The 16,219-nt window shown below is 44.5% G+C and overlaps 2 protein-coding genes across 5 annotated transcripts in view; both read right to left on the reverse strand.

Moving 5' to 3' along the window:
- Positions 1 to 385: 385 nt before the first annotated feature.
- On the reverse strand, positions 386 to 4,217 carry Tmem265 (transmembrane protein 265). Its single transcript, XM_032892566.1, has 3 exons — positions 3,665 to 4,217; positions 2,352 to 2,522; positions 386 to 869 (listed from the first exon to the last, which is right to left on the reverse strand). The coding sequence occupies exons 1-3, from the start codon at positions 3,824 to 3,826 to the stop codon at positions 708 to 710; spliced, it is 495 nt and encodes a 164-aa protein (XP_032748457.1). The 5' UTR covers positions 3,827 to 4,217; the 3' UTR covers positions 386 to 707.
- Positions 4,218 to 4,231: 14 nt separating this feature from the next.
- The window catches only part of Srcap (Snf2 related CREBBP activator protein), a 48,893-nt gene continuing 36,905 nt past the window's right edge, over positions 4,232 to 16,219 (reverse strand). For all 4 annotated transcript variants that reach the window (XM_032892565.1, XM_032892562.1, XM_032892563.1 and 1 more), the window contains 7 exons: positions 13,650 to 13,819; positions 13,303 to 13,499; positions 13,094 to 13,208; positions 12,775 to 12,894; positions 7,831 to 8,025; positions 7,599 to 7,682; positions 4,232 to 7,488 (listed from right to left, as the gene is read on the reverse strand). In XM_032892565.1, coding sequence (XP_032748456.1) covers positions 4,654 to 7,488; positions 7,599 to 7,682; positions 7,831 to 8,025; positions 12,775 to 12,894; positions 13,094 to 13,208; positions 13,303 to 13,499; positions 13,650 to 13,819 — 3,716 coding nt within the window. In that variant the 3' untranslated portion in view covers positions 4,232 to 4,653. The remainder of the gene's footprint in view (positions 7,489 to 7,598; positions 7,683 to 7,830; positions 8,026 to 12,774; positions 12,895 to 13,093; positions 13,209 to 13,302; positions 13,500 to 13,649; positions 13,820 to 16,219) is intronic.

Consider the following 16,219-nt stretch of genomic DNA (forward strand, 5'->3'; position numbering starts at 1 on the left):
CTGTCTGAACTCAATCATACTTTTTCTAGGACACATATACCCATTTCCTCAACTATAAAGAAAAATGGCACTTACTGCTGAGTCATTGTGAGGCCTCAAAAGAAACAAACAGTGCCTGGAGCACGGCCTAGCAGTAATTACCTAGTGAGCAGTGTGCTAGCTACTACTACTATTCTTTTTGTCTGACTTTAGGTTCATGGCTTATAAGAAGCTTGGAGTTTTTCCAAGGAAAATTTCCAAAACAAAAGAACTCTCAAACCCCCAACCTTTTCTTCTCTTGGAGCAATGAGATAGAATGAGAGGCCAGATGCAGGTTTATCGTTTAGACGTCTTGCCTTCACCAAAGACCCAGGGGAAAAGCAGGAAAAAGAACAATTAAACAGTATTTCACCACCAAAAAAGATTTTTATTATAAAACAAATTCTAATAAAATCAAGACTGGTTTTCATCCCTTTCTCTGAATGGAGGCTCCTAGGAGGAAGGGCAAGGGAGACGAAGCAGAGGATAATGAAAGAACAGAGCAGGCTGACCTCCCCTTGAGTCTCAGGTGCTTTAAAGAGCCTAGGTGAGCTCTTCCAATGGCTCCCGAGAAGGGCAACATCCTTCCAGACAGGACCACGAACCACTCCTGACACCAGAACTGAGCACTGCCGAACTGTTGGATTGGATCCAGGTCTTGACTGTCTCTCAGCAAAGGCCACCCAGGCCTACTCAGCCTGAGCAATGGTGTAGGAGAGCAGCCACAGTAGCAGGGGACCCAGAAAAAGGACAGCAAACCAGACAGCAAAACTGGCCACAATGAGTCTCCGGGCCCGGGCCCCCAAGTACATGGCCTCCTCCGAATGGCCTGCCTTATGCCGCTCTTCTGCCTGTTGGGGGCAGGTTCTTGGTTAGATTCTTCCCCTGCTTCCGTCACAAAGTACCCATTGCCCCATTTCATTTCTTGATCTATCATAGCTCAGAACCACACACACAAACATTTTACAACCTTTTCTTTTCTTTCTTGTCTCATCTGCAATACAAACCAGCCACAGTCACAAAAATGCGGTCACAAGACTGCATTTTTAATGACTCTGGTCTGTTCTGTGGTTTGGGATGGAACCCAAGGGCCTGTGCATACTAGCCAAGTACTCTGCTGAATTACATTTCTAGACTGGAAAATACTTTGTATTCCTTCTTTTTTTAATAGTATAGAATAGAGTTTATTCAGGGCATGGGGAGGGGAGTTGAGAAGGTAGTAGAGGCAGAGAGAAGGAGGGAGGGGAGGGGAGGGAGTGGTAGAAGCAGGCCATGAGCACATGGGGTGGGGAGCAGAATCGGGAGAAGGGGAAGGGGAGAGAGGAGAGAGCAAGAGCAAGAAGGCAAGAGTCCCATTCTTTTCTATTTGTCCGACATTCATTTTCTCTCTCATGGTCCAAAAGGCATCATCATTTTCATCATGAAGGATTGCTTTTATGATTTTTGACCCAGTGAAATTCTTATGATGACAGAAAATGTTTCTGTCAAGATACATCCAGGTAGTGAGAAAATTCCAGAATGATGTTTAAATTAGTTTGAATAGCCTAGGTATATGTGTATGTTGATCCACTTTTCATGGGCAGGACTCTGGGCTCAATTCCTAGTAATCCCACCTCCACCCTAACCACAAAAAAAAGAAAAAGAAAAAAAGAAGGTGCAGATTGTTCTCTAACAACTAACTACACTGCTCCTTCCACACGATGGATATTTTTGTCACCATGATTTAATAGTCTGCCTGCCTGTAGTCTTGCTCCCTTGTGATTCACTCTCAATGGAGGGTTTGAGAGTAGACCTTTCTGAAACACAAATCTGGCCATGTCACTCCTCTGAAAAAAATTTAAATTGCTATTATTCAGGATAAAGTTAACATGCCCAAGTATAGAATTGGAGGCCTTCAGGAATCTGGTTCCTTTGATGTCAATTCTCAATATTCCTTATTTGACCTCTGTACACATTGCTGCCTTTATTCGGATTGTCCTTCCATCCGCATACACTCACCCTTTCTTAAACTTACATTCTTACTGTCATCTTTTTGATGTGTTGGTAGCCATTTACTAACAGAGATGCTGTACTCCTACCCTCCTCCCTAGGTACATCTTTCCTTGTTCCTATGCCTCTCCTGTACTACAGCATTGATGAGCTGAATTCTAATTATCCATTTTCACAACTACTGCTTTCATAAGACATTGATTCTTTGAAAGTATCCTTACTCTGGCACTAAGCCCGAACTAAGCATCAACAGATATTTAGTGATCCGTTTAATTAACTGTACACAGGTCAGATACAGTCATTTTATTATACCCACCCATTCCCACAGGAATTTTATTCCTCACCTTGATGGCAAACACAAGAGCCATGATTCCCAGGCAAGAACAGCCACAGATAATGCTAATAGCTGCCAAGTGTTGGAGGCGGAGCCAGCAGCAGTGGATAGGGGATGGAGAATGAGCAGCTTCCATGTTGCTCATCAAGCTCTCCGCTGCCTTCTCCTCGTCCTCCATCACCTGTGGGCGATATAGTCAAGGCACTTTTAAGCCCAACAAATAAGGTTTTGCTTGGGCACGGTGACTCCACCCTTCTCAAAGCATGCTGTCTAGTCCTAACCCCATACTCAGGAATGCTGTCTTACTGGGAAGTTCCTCCAGTGACTCAGGACAGAAGATTAAGTACATGTTTAGAACCCTTTTCATCAATTTAAGATTCTGAATCTTTTGAAGGGGCAAACATGTGTAAATGTACTTACTCTTCAACAAGTACAGAGAAGGAAACTGACCTAGATACCAAGAAACGGGAGAGAAATTGAATCTTAAAACTTTATGACTAGGTAGCTTTTCTTTATTTTGTTTTGACACAGGGTCTCATTATGCAGAACCTCCCTAGCTGGCCTAGAACTCAGTATATAGACAAGGCTGTCCTCAAATTCAGAGACTGCCTGCCTCTGGCTTTGTGCTTAGTTTATTTATTTTGACAGTTTCTCTGTTCAGCCCTGGCTGTCCTAGAACTCGCTATGTAGACCAGGCTGGCCTAGAATTCACAGAGATCCACCTGCCTCTGCCTCCTGAGTGCTGGGATTAAAGGCATGTACCACCAACCTGGGCATGAATAGTTCTGAGGATGAAGGAAAGGCAAGATCATATGGTTAAGTTCTTTCTGATGTTTATAAAAACAAAACAAAAACTTAAAAACCCACACCTAACCCAGGAGTGGTGGCAGACATCTATAATACCAACTTGTAGAAAGACCAAGAAGTTCAAGGCCAGCATTGCTAGCTCAGAATCTGAGGATACATGAAATCCAGCCTCAAAGCAAACCCCTGAACATGAGACGCCTCCTTGGCTATCTACACTTTCTTGCCACTTCTCTCCATTTTATCTCAGACCACACAACTCCATCAGATTAGCAGAGTCTAAATGACTTCACCCACAGAGATCTACACAATGCCTTCTTTACTCAGGCTCTCTGGCACACCAAACATCTTTCCACCTTCATGTCCTATCATTATCCTACAGCCCACACATATCCCTACCACAAGTAACAAAAATGCAGAGATTTGAGAGCAAAAGGATGTGGCAAAGTTGCAATAGCAAATGAGAAGAGCCCAAGAGAGGGCACAGGTCAGAAACTATAAATATAAGCAGATTCTTACCTGGCCATAGGCTTTGAGAACTGTGAGTTTCTGCTCCTGCCTCAGGTTTTGATTTGGGTTGGGTGGAGATGAAGCTGACTCATGGCTCCAGGCCAAGCAAGCCAAGGTCGAGTTGTGGGGCCAGCCACCATGCGAAGAGCCCAGGGAGCTAGGAAGGGGCATGGCCAACTCAAACCAGTTTGGCTAGATGGAGAGCAGAGGAGGGCTAAGGCATGAGCAAATGGAGGATGCCTGCTTTCTGAAGATAGGAGTGTAAGGAAGCACCTGAGCGAGGAGACTGACAGGGAACTCCCAGACGTCGGAGAGCCGCGGGAAAGTTCAAGAGTCAGAGAAAAGAGTTCATCTGGATGGTCTAAAAGACTACACAGCCTACCAGATCAGACTTGACAATCTTTCCTTTTTTGGGGGAGGGAGGGCTGGGAGAGGGATTAAGTTCTGTTTCAAGGGTATAGAATCTTGGATTGGAGATCAGGCAAAAAGTCATTGCAAGAGGGAGGTGAAAAATGACGTCCAAGTTCCCACCCAACCCTCCACCAGACCAGAAAATCAGAAGCCTCCTTACACGGATGCTTGTACAGAAACTAAGTTTATTATTTTTTTTTTCTAAAAAAAAAAAAAAAAAAAAAAAAAAAAAAAAAAAAAAAAAACAAACCCACCCCACCTCATTGAAAAGCCCCTCCCCCCTTTCCCTAAGGGTTTGAGGCTGTGAAAGACAGCTGGGGAATCAAGTACAAGGGGGTGGGGACAGAAACTATCTTGCCACCCTTAACACTGCCCAGCCATATGGGATAGGAGAGAAGGGGGGTTATGACAAGCCCCATTTCCATGACAACCAGTAACCTACCCCCTACTTTGGTGGAAAGGAAGACAGCCCCCTATGTCTCCCTGGAGGCTTTTTCCCTCAAAGACTTCAAGTAGTGGTTAACAGAGTCAGGCCTGGGCATGGGGAAGCGGCCATGGTAGGATACCTAAGTGAAGGGGCTGCCCACTCACGTCTTGGCCTTTCGACCTCTGTGACTAATAGTAGGGATAGACAGGTGTGGAGGAGCACTACTACGCAGGATACGCTGGTCCCCTTGGTTGGTGGTCCCAACGAGCCTGCGGGGACCAGTTCGACGGCGTGGGGTTCCATCTCCTTCCTCCTCGTCACCTGAGGCTTCTGCCTCTGACTCCTCTACTGAACCCTCAGGCCCCAAGGGACTTGGGGGCTGCAAACGGCCCCGTTTTGCCATCCCAGAACTCCCAACTGGAGCCCCTGATCTTTTGCGAGGCATTTTCTCAGTTTCTAGTGGGGGGACTAGAGACCCTGGACGCAGGCGGGTTGAACGAAATTTGGGAGTTAACGAGACCACAGGCGGTGTCAGTTCTAACCCACTTGGCCCACTATCTGCTAAATCCAGGTCATCCTGAATTACAGCCATCACCATGGACCCTTCACTCTTTCGTCCCCGCATCCCCTCAGCTTCAAGCCGTAAGCGGGCCAGGCGGGTGAGAGGGCGGCTTCCATCCTCATCAGAGGAACTGCCTTCACTCTCCGCCTGGCCTAGGGGTTGGCGCTGCACTCCCAGTCCACAACTCTCAAGAACAGAAGAGCTATCAGGGTCCAAGACAGGGTGTTGGCTGGGTCTCGGTGATGGTGGATTCTTGGGAGGTCGGCCCCGCTTCCGCTTCGGTGGGGATGTTGAAATGGTGACAGTGGTGACAGTGTTGGCGACAGCAGTGGGACAGGCTAGGAGTGGGGTAAGGGTTGCTGGGAAAGGGAGTGGCTGTGTCCGGCTCTCTAAATTGCCATCCCCTGGAGAAGATATGGTCCCAGGAATGGGCAAATCCCTTGCTTTAGGGGGACGCCCACGCCGTCTTTTCTCCACAGGTGATAGGATGATGGGCTCTGGTTTGTGAACTGGCTGGGGTGCAAGAGGCTGGGGCTTGAGGTCAGGCTCCACAGCAGTTGCAGTTACAGTTTCAGGCCCAGGGACTGGGTCAACCCCATTTGTTTTCCCCTTAGAGATGGATGAAGGTGCCTCATCCACCCCTCTCCCAGCATCTGCTGGAGACCTGTTCTTCTTGGGAGGCCTCCCCCTCCGCCGTTTCACAGCGGGTGGAGTGATGGCAAGCTCTGCTCCTTCTCCATTCTCTGGGCTGCCCCCACCAGTTATCCCCAGTTCATTGTGACGACAAGCTATGAAGGTATGCTGGGTTGGGGTAGATAGTGAAGATGTAGGAGCAGCTTCACAGGGCCCACTGCTAGGAGGTGAGGATTCTGGCCCTGACATACTGTGGATCGATGGGCTTCTTGGACTGGCGCTAACTTCAGATACCCCAGGTACTAGGGTGCTGGCAGTTGCCCGATGTCGCCGTCGCTTTACAAGTTCTTTTTCCTCCACCACAGTTACTAGCCTTCCCGGCAGCTTTCGAAGCACTTTGGGACCTGGGGGTTGTCCTGTCCGACCAGACCCCTGACCCCTGATTTCTACATCAGCACTGGTTCGTCGCCGTGGAGGGCGGGCAGGCAAAGGACCCTCAGGAGAGGAGGTGGCTGAAGATGAGGTTGATGGGGCTATAACCTCAGCTCTAACAAGTTCTTGTGGCTTTTCTGAGTTGGAGACTGGGGTCTGAACCTCTCTTGTATCTTCCAAGTTCCTGTGAGTCTCCAATAGCTGAAGTGGCTCATCAGATGCTGCTGAGGGTGGGAGTTCCAGCCCATTGCTCTCACTCAGACTCACGGTCAACTCCCCACCACCAGGTAGCAGTGTGCGATTGGTCCCCTCCACAGGACCTGGCACCTCCTGCTCCTGATCATCCGGGATGCTCTCAGCTTCCAGAGTTGAACTGGGTGCAGGAATTAAAGGAAGATTCTTCTCTGATTCAGGCAGGGCATCAACAGCTACTGGCAAAAGATCATTTGGAGGCACAAGACTAACCAGGGAAGCTTCAGAATTGGTCATTCCAGGCAGCTCTAGAGACTCCACAGGTGCCAACTCTTGTGTACACATCTCTACTTCCCCTGAGTCCAAGAGGAGGTTGGTAACCCCAGGAGAGATGGGAACAGGAAGGGAATCAAGTGGGGCTGGTGAAGAAGAGGTTAATAGAGAGGTTTGAGCTGGTAAGGGGGTACAAGTGGGTAGAGGGGTACAGGCAGAAGGAGGGGTAGAAGCAGGAGAAGAACAAGGAGGAAGTTGAAGCAGAGGTGCAGGAGAAGGCAAGATATGAACAGGAAGAATGGTTACTGGATTTGGGGCTGAAATGGGTATTGGAGCTGTGGCTAGGGCAGAAGTTATAGCAGAAGCAGGAGCAGAAGCAACTGAAGCAGCAGGAGCAGGAGGAGGAGGACCAGGAGCAGGAGCAGGAGGAGCAGGAGAAGGAGCAGGAGGAGAAGGAGCAGGAGGAGGAGGAGGAACAGGAGGAGGAGGAGCAGGAGCAGGAGCAGGAGCTGGAACAGAAGCAGGAGCAGAAGGAGGAGCAGCAGGAGGGGGAGCAGGAGGAGCAGGAGGAGGAGCAGGTCTAGGCCTAGGAACTGGCCTGGGAATTCGTTCTCTCACAGGGCTGCATCGGGGAGGCACGAAGGTGTTGCAGGTTTGATGGGAAGATGTAACAGGAGTGTGGTTTGCTCCTTGAGTTTCGGCCCGAGCTCCACGAAGACGTTCACTGACGCGAGTCCCCAGCCTCTCAGGAGCCTTGACTTTCTTGCTACGCCGGTGGCTGACTCCACTAGTTGCACAAGACATTTCGTCCCCAGCCCCTGGCCCTTCTTCTTCTTCTTGGGGTAGTCGAAACACCTCCTCCTTCGCTTGGTCCAGGTCTTTTCGGGCAGCTTCCACTTGTTCCTATCAACAACATAGCCCAATGGTGTCAGGAAGAGACAGAGCAGAGCAAGGCATGGTAGGAAAACAGCTTTCCACTATCTTGATCCCCTTACTTCCTACTTAAGACTTACTTCTGCCTGTTTGAGCTCCTCTCGGCTTACTTCCTCCAATGAAGCTTCTAGGAACTTCATGGCATAGCGCTCAATGGGAGTCAGCTGAAGGGAGGATAAAAGTTGATAAACATAAGGACCTGGAATTCAGGGTCTATCACCATTATTTACTACCACCAGGAAAGACGGGGGGGAGAAGAGTCCTGGCTACGTTATGACCGATCGGACAAGAGGTAGTGGATCCAACACCGACCTGTTCTACAAGGGCAGCAATTTCCTGTTCAGCTCTGGACATCTCTTCATCCTCAGGCCCCGGTCGACTGGCCTCCTCTCCTTCACCAGCAGGAAACCCCTCATTTTCATTAAATTCTGCAAGCTCAGCCACTTGTTCAGCTTTGGCCTGAGTGGCTGCACGGATATCTTCTTCATCTTCTGCCCGACACAATGCCTTCGAGGTACACAGAAAACAAAGCACATATAAATAAGAAATTTAAGAACATGGAGGCCAGAAAGATGGCTCAGTGGGTAAAAGGCAATTGCCCAGCAAGCCTGATAACCTGTATCCTCAGAATCCACAGTAGAAGGAGATGGGTTAGAGAAAGTTGTTCTCTTACCTCCATATACATGTTGTAGCACATACTGCTTATAATGAACAATAAAAATTTTTTTTTCAAAGAGAAAAGAGGAGGGAGAAGAGCCCCTTTGACCTCTCACAGTACCTACACATAGACACATAACTAAAAATACAAAAAAAATCTTAGAAAACACCCTCCCCACCCAAATTTTCTAGGCATGTTGCAGGTATATGTCCATATACTCAGCCCTCAGGAGGGAGAAATGGGATCGTTGCAAGTTTGAGGTCAGCCTGCTCTATATAGAATGTTCCAGGTCAACCAAACACATGACAAGACCCTGTCTCAAAACAAAATAAAATAAAGTTACATCTTTTAATTTACCTTTTATTTATGACAAGAGTAACAAGCTATGTGGCCCTGGCTGGCTTGGAATACACTGTGTAGATCAAGTTGTCTTTAAATTTAGAGTCCCATCTACTACTGCCTCCAGTATGCCTGCCATTTAATTCCTGGAGAAACACTTGAGGCATTTGGGTGTGGCAGTACACACTGTTGATTCCAGCTCTCAGGAGGCAATGGTAGGTAGATCTGCATTCTAAGCCAGCCTGGTCTAAATAAAGAGATCCAAGGCAGCCAGGTCTACATATTTGAGACCTATCTCAAATTAAAAAAAAAAAATTAATTAAAAAAATTGAATCTGGGGTTGGGGATTTAGCTCAGTGGTACAGCACTTGCCTAGCAACTGCAAGGCCCTGGGTTCGGTCCCCAGCTCCGAAAAAAAGAAAAAAAAATTGAATCTGGGTTTATATAAAAACAGATTTACTCTAGCTGTGGTGGTGCTCTAAGCACTAATCCTAGTGCTAAGAAGGCAGAGGCAGGTGGCTCTTTGTGAGTTCAAGGCCAGCTCTGCCTACATAGAGTTCCAGGGTGGCCAGGACACAGAGAAACCCTGTCTTGAAAAACAAACAAGCAAACACCAAACAGATTTATAAATCAACTCAGCAATGTTCTGGAACACTAGATTTATCAAAGCAGCTCAATGCTCAACACATGACACAATGGATTTCACTAGCTCTCTCATTAGGGACTCTAAAATAGAGTCCTTTATCTCTGCTTCTTTTCCTTTATAATCAGTCTTAGAGTTATCTTTTAAGAAATGTAGGAATAGGTCAAGGAAGGGTGTAGCTGGTGGAGTACTTGCCTGAATGCAAGCTTCCAGAAACGAAACCATGAAGTAAGGCCTGGAGAGATGGCTTTGAATTCCTATTGCGCTTGTAAAAGATCCTTTCAATTCCCAGTACCTACTCTAAGTGACTCATAACACCCTGTACACTAGTAGCTCCAGGGATTCCAATGCTCCCTTCTGGACTATGTGAGCACTTGCACCCATGTACACGTACACGTACACACACACACACACACACACACACACACACACACACACACACACCTCACCATTAATTAGATTCACATCAAATGCACCAAGAGAAGCTACCTACCTATGGGCCACTGAATTAGCTTAGTGGGTTAAATGCACTTGTCACTAAACCTGATGACAAGAGTTGTATCTTTGAAATTTATATTTAAAAGGAGATCACTGATTCCCACAAAACCTATTGAGCTGTCCTCTAACCTCCAAATGTAAACTGTGGCATGTGTTTACCCACCCCATACACAATAAATAAATATTTAAAAAAATGATAAGTCTAGAGTATATGCCCAGCAACAAGAAAGTATCTGATAGGTAACCTTCCATATGCTTCTTTGAGTAGCTGCAGACTGAGCAGACTGAGCTAGACTCAAACACACATAGATCACCCATGGCTAAAGTTTCTTCTTGAAGCACTTGAGTCATATTTGTAGCCTGTTCATAGACCTGTCTTAAGTTAGGGTTTTACCCTATCTCCAAACAAAGAAACAAATAAATATCCAAAACCTTAAAATCTAGGTTGGGAAGATAACTCAGCGGGTAAAGATGCTTGCTTTGATTCTGGGGATGAACGCAATGGAAAGACATAAAACTATTACCCAAATTGTCCTCTAGCATCCACACAGGTGTTATGGCATGCACACCTACACATGTACACACTAAGTCAAAAATGCAATATTTAAAAAGTTAAAAAGACTTTCCAAGCTGATCATAATGGTTTATGCCTTTAATCCCAGCACCTGGGAGGCAGAAGCAGACAGATCTCTGAATTTGAGGACAACCTGGTCTACAGAGTGTGTTCCAGGATAGCCAGAGCTATGGAGAATTTTCTTAAAACCACAACCAAAAAAAATTAACCAATTAACTTTTTATGGCTTCCACATCTGAAAACCATATACAAGGGATGTTTTACATAGATCTCTGTAGTGGTTTGAATGAGAATGACCCTCATAGGCTCATATATTTGCATGTTTAGTCCCCAGTTTGGTAAACAGTTTCAGAAGGATTTAAGGTATGGCCTTGTTGGAAAAAGTTTGTTTTCGGGAGTGGACTTTGAGGTTTTAATCTCTCTGCCTGCTGCCCACAATTCAGTATCATAAAGCTCTCAGCGACTGCTCCAACACTTACTGTATAGCCGTGCTCTCTACCATGATGATAACATACAAACCTGAAGCTGTAGGCTGGTCCCCAATTAAATGCTTAATCTTGTAACACTTGCCTAGGTCATGGTGTCTCTTCACAGCAATAAAACAGTAATTACAATAATCACTTAATTCAAAGAGTTACAATACAGAAAAGTAGAATGTGAGGTTAATAAGCATAGAAGTTTCCAAATTGGCTCAATGAGTAAAATTATCAAAAAGCACTGCTATTCAAAGGCAGAATGGCTTGAGCCCAGCAGCTCAAGAGCAGCCTGGGTTATATAATGTGACTTCCATTTCATAAAATAAGACAAACCTAGCATAGTTAAAATAAAAATTCGCACTCAAAACTCCAAATCCTGTATTTTTCTCTACTAAACAAGTAACATACTTAAAACACTAACTATGCCAGGTATATAGACACACATACCATGGGGGAGACAGAGGCTGATGGATCTCTTCTGAGTTCAAAGCCAGCCTGGTCTATGTACTGAATTCCAGGAGAGTCAGGGCTACATATAAAGACTCTATCTTACCCTACCCCTCACCTCTCAAAACGAAAAAGAACAAAACAAAAAACAAAATATACACAACTACTACCCCGCTCAACAAGAGAAGATCATTCCCAGTACTGAAAACACACAGTTAATGAAGTCATGAATCTTAAAGGAAAACCTACATCTACTACTTCACAAAACCAGTATAATCCTTAACCATATTCTCAATATTCTTTCTTATGCCTACAGATTATAGAAGTTCTCATCTCTCATCGAGAAAAAAATCTCAACCTGGTGGTGGAGGCATATACCTTTAATCCCTCTAATCCTGGCACTCAGAGGGCAGATCTCTGAGTTCCAGGCCAGCCTTGTCTATAGAGCATGTTTCAGGGAAGCAAGGGTTATACAGAAAATCCTGTCTCACCATCCCCACCCCAAAACATCAAAACCAAACAATAAAAGTAGCAACAGCGATAAGACCAAATAACAACAACAGAATCCAAAAGCCTATAACAAACAACCACCAATTAAAATGTGGAGTTGTGGGGTTGGGGATTTAGCTCAGTGGTAGAGCGCTTGCCTAGGAAGCGCAAGGCCCTCGGTTCGGTACCCAACTCCAAAAAAAAAGAACCAAAAAAAAAAAAAAAAAAAAAAAAAAATGTGGAGTTGTGGAGCATGGTCTCAATGGACTTATCTACAAAATAACTGCCCCACCCATCAGTGCATATTTTGGAAGAGGGGGCAGAAAGATTGTAAACGCCAGAGAAAAGATCAGGGAGTTTTTAAAAAAATATTTATTTATTTAATATATATGAGTGCTCTGTTTTCATGCACACTAGAAGAAGAAATCAGATTCTATTACAGATGGTTGTGAGCCACCATGAGGCTGCTGGGAAACGAACTCAGAACCTCTGGAAGAGTAGCTAGTGCTCTTAACCACTGAGAGAGTTATCTTTCCAGCCTGAACATCAATGAATTTGCTGTGAGACTGTCTCTTAGTAATGCCAGAACCATAAAGTCTCAGATATGACTGCCTAACAACAGGTTGGACAAGGACAACAGCCATAGGTGTGCCAAAGTGGACAAGGAAAGACCACAAGGCTTCAAAGAACTGCAAGCAACTAGGGAATGCTGAGAGGAGAAATGGTCTTCCCTGGGGGAGAACGCACTTACTAATCGGTTATCTAGTACCAAATAGTTTCCTCTGAAAACATACGTGAGTAAGATCATACGGACTGGACAGGTTGTACTTATTTGGGAATATACATATATACGTACTTTTACACATGTGTATATGTAACAATTAAGTAAAAAAGAGGCCATGAATTTGAATGACAAGGAGAGCTAAGGCTTGGAGGCAGGAAAAGGAAGGGGGAAATGATGCAATCACATTATAATCTTTAAAAACAAAAGAAAAATCAAAATGAAATATAGCACTGACTATAATCTGGGAATCAGTAGAAACTATAGTTTTCCTGGACAAACTCCAGAGAAAAGGAAAGACAACATGTATTTGAGCAACAGTGCTATCTTACGAATGACCTCTTCTGTTACCTGCTCCAAAATATGTGTCTGTTTACTGGCCACAGTCTCCTCCTCTTCCTCAGGAACAGAAGACACAGATGAGCCAGGTGGCTCCTCCAGAGGCATATCAAACAGTTCCCTGATGGTCTGCTATTGGATATAACAGAGGGGAGAGGTCAACCAACAGAATATATCACTTCAAGGACAAAAACTGAGGTCTGGAAGTATGAGAGGTACTACCAACTCAGAGAGATCTGTGGAGGTCAAAGCAGTAGCTGTCTAGCAACTGGGTAACTCTTTTAAGAATAGAAGTTCTCTTCTGTTTAGATAGAAAGATTTTATTTGGTACCTGTTTAAAATAGGCTGTAGTGAAGTTGCCTCCCTCAATGGCCATATCTCCTAACATTCTCTTCTGATTTGCCTTTTTAAGAATGTTCTCTTCTACTGTCCGTTCACTGATAAGCCTAGAAAATGAGAAGTGAAGTGTAAAAAGTACAAATATATCAAGGATGCCCTACACATAAAGAGGAAGGGAGGTGAGGAAACATTAGGTGATACCTATAGATGTGGACATCTCGAGTTTGACCAATTCGGTGACAACGATCCTGGGCCTGAGCATCCATGGTGGGATTCCAGTCGCTGTCATAAAAAACAACAGTGTCTGCTCCTGTCAGGTTCACACCCACACCCCCACTTCGAGTTGAAAGGATGAAGCAGAATATGCGTTTGTCTGCATTGAACCGTTCCATCAAGGCCTAGAAGGGAAAAAAGATGGTATTTGGAGATTTATTCCCAAAACAAACCAAAGACTTTAATTTTTAAGGTCCCTTCTTTAAGCTGAGAGCTTGAGAAAAAGAAACAGAAACTGAGGTAAGTTTCTAGAGGGCTACGGATGCCTAAGTTACCTGTCTCTGCTCGACTCTAGTAGACCCATCCAGACGCAAATATAGGTGGCCATGGTAGGTGAGAAACTGCTCTAATACATCCAGCATTCGGGTCATCTGGGTGAAAATGAGCACCCGGTGGCCCTCCGCCTTAAGCTGCCGTAAGAGCACTGCCAATGTCTGCAACTTTCCTGAAAAAATAAATAAAAAATAAATAAATAGGGGTTGGGGATTTAGCTCAGTGGTAGAGCGCTTGCCTAGCAAGCGCAAGACCCTGGGTTCGGTCCCCAGCTCCGAAAAAAAAGAAGAAAAAAAAAATAAATAAAGGAATACAAGTAGTTAACTACATGACGGTATAAAGAAAGTAATACTAGAAAACTACAGTTTCAACTAGTCCAATGAATAAAAACCATTTAACTCTCTATTTTACCCTTAAAGGTTCTTCTTTATAGTGTATTTCTATTTGGACTTAATTCCTCTTTAATCTAGGGCTGAAGCCACACAGCAACAGATCATCAGGGGATAGAGTAGGAGTGTGTGTTCTCAGTGTTTAAAGGAAGAAATCTTAAAGTATTAACCAGTCATGTCAGCTAAAATGAGAATAGATTCACATAAGAATTATCAACAAATCTATAGTCAAGGTTTACAGAAAGGAACTTAAGATCAGATTACAAGCATAGAAAAAGACAGGCTAGGATGGTAAGAGGGTTATCTAGTTATCTTATGACAAACACAAATGACACTGGACTCCAAGAAAAAAGTGCTCTTGCATAGAGCATGGGCAGCAGACATGCACATAGCACAAATATATACATACAGGCAAAACACTCACATAAAATACATGTTAAAAAAAAAAAACACTAAAACAGAAACAACATGTATATTATTTCCAGTAACTCAGCTACCAAGACCAGTGAATAAAGGTACTCACTGTCAAGTCTGACAATTCCAGTCAGTTCTAGAACTCACATGAATTCAACACACATAAACTGTCTTGGACCTTATGCTACAGAAAACTAACAGAGTAATAAAGAGTTTTGGTAGTGTTGGATACCTAGGACAACCTCAGTTGAAACTTGGGAGTTACTTTATTTTCAGCTCCAAGTTTTCATGCGTGCATTCGAGCTCGGGATTGAATTTGGGGCCTCATGTATGCTAGGAAAGCACTTATCACTGAGAGCTTTGATCTCTGGTCTCTACACTCATATGCAGGCAAGAGCACATGGATATTCATGTATGAACAGACACATTATAGGCACAAGAAAAAAAATTTTTTTTTTTTTGGTTCTTTTTTTTCGGAGCTGGGGACCGAACCCAGGGCCTTGCGCTTCCTAGGCAAGCGCTCTACCACTGAGCTAAATCCCCAACCCCAAAAATTTTTTCTTTTTCCTTTATGACCAGGTCCTACTATATGAAGAGGGTTGGCCTCAAGCTACTCTCCTGCACATTATTTGTGTCTCAAATGCTGGGATTATAGGCAGGTACTACAGTCCCAGGTGCCCAACCCAAAGAATCTATTTTTCTCTCATATATTGCATTCCATCTGCTGAATAAAAATTCCACTTTTCAGCTGGGCAGAGGTATCACACAGCTTTAATCCTGGTAGAGAGGCAAAGGCAAAGGCAAGTGGATTTCTGAGTTCAAGGCCAGCCTGGTCTACAGAGTGAGTTCCAGGACAGCCAGGGCTATATAGAGAAACCCCATTTCAAAAACAACAACAACAAAATATATAATAGTAAGAATGATAAGAAGCAGCAGGAGAATAAAAGGGCTGAGAGTAAGAGGTAAGGGTTGTATACAGGGCAGGCAAATAAGATGGTCCTAGATACACAAAGGTTTTAAATTATCATTTTCAGAATTTCTCACTATGTAAACAATAAATGTCCTTGTGGTTTAAGTGACTGTAAAACCTTGGCTTTGTTTCTTGAAGCCAAATGCATTATGTTCAATATAAGGATTCTTGTCTTTAGATGTGCACTCTAATATCACCACAAACCATTTCCCATGAACTAAGGCAGTCTTGTTTTATAGCCCTGCACTGCCAAACTTACTTTATAGACTAGTCTTTTTTTTTTTTTTTCCCCGGGGCTGGGGACCGAACCCAGGACCTTGCGCTTCCTAGGTAAGCGCTCTACCACTGAGCCAAATCCCCAACCCCTATAGACTAGTCTTAAACTTGTAGCAATCCTCCCACTTCTTTGTCCTAAGTGTTAGGTTTACAGATATGCACCTCAGACACAGCTGCCTTTTCCCATAACTTCTGGGTTTTTTAAGATGTTTCTCTATGCAGCACTGGCTGTCCTGGAACCTCTGTAAACTAGCATGACCTTGAACTCAGAGATCTGCTTGCCTTGCTGAGATTAAAGGTGTGCTTGTATGCTATGATGTCTCACTCACTATCCCGTATGATAAGCAAAATGACAGATGTTCATGACAAACACTGGATAAATAAATCAATTAACATCACATAAACATCATTTCCACAAAAGCTCCCAAATGTTGCCTCTAAGCATCGTTTCTTTGATGTAAACTGTCTTGAGACAAAAACTCAGGAATAATTTGGTGTGGAGGAGTTCAAAGTCATCCTCCGC

This window comes from Rattus rattus, chromosome 2 (assembly GCF_011064425.1).
Source record: "Rattus rattus isolate New Zealand chromosome 2, Rrattus_CSIRO_v1, whole genome shotgun sequence".
Classification (NCBI taxonomy): domain Eukaryota; kingdom Metazoa; phylum Chordata; class Mammalia; order Rodentia; family Muridae; genus Rattus; species Rattus rattus.

Bases quoted from the DNA above. Each gene is read 5' to 3' on its own strand.
- Tmem265 (XM_032892566.1), bottom strand. From the start codon at position 3,826: ATGCCCCTTCCTAGCTCCCTGGGCTCTTCGCATGGTGGCTGGCCCCAC. The intron at 2,523-3,664 runs GTAAGAATCTGC...TATCGCCCACAG, and splicing joins TTCTCAAAGCCTATGGCCAG to GTGATGGAGGACGAGGAGAA. The intron at 870-2,351 runs GTGAGGAATAAA...TGCCCCCAACAG, and splicing joins CTCTTGTGTTTGCCATCAAG to GCAGAAGAGCGGCATAAGGC.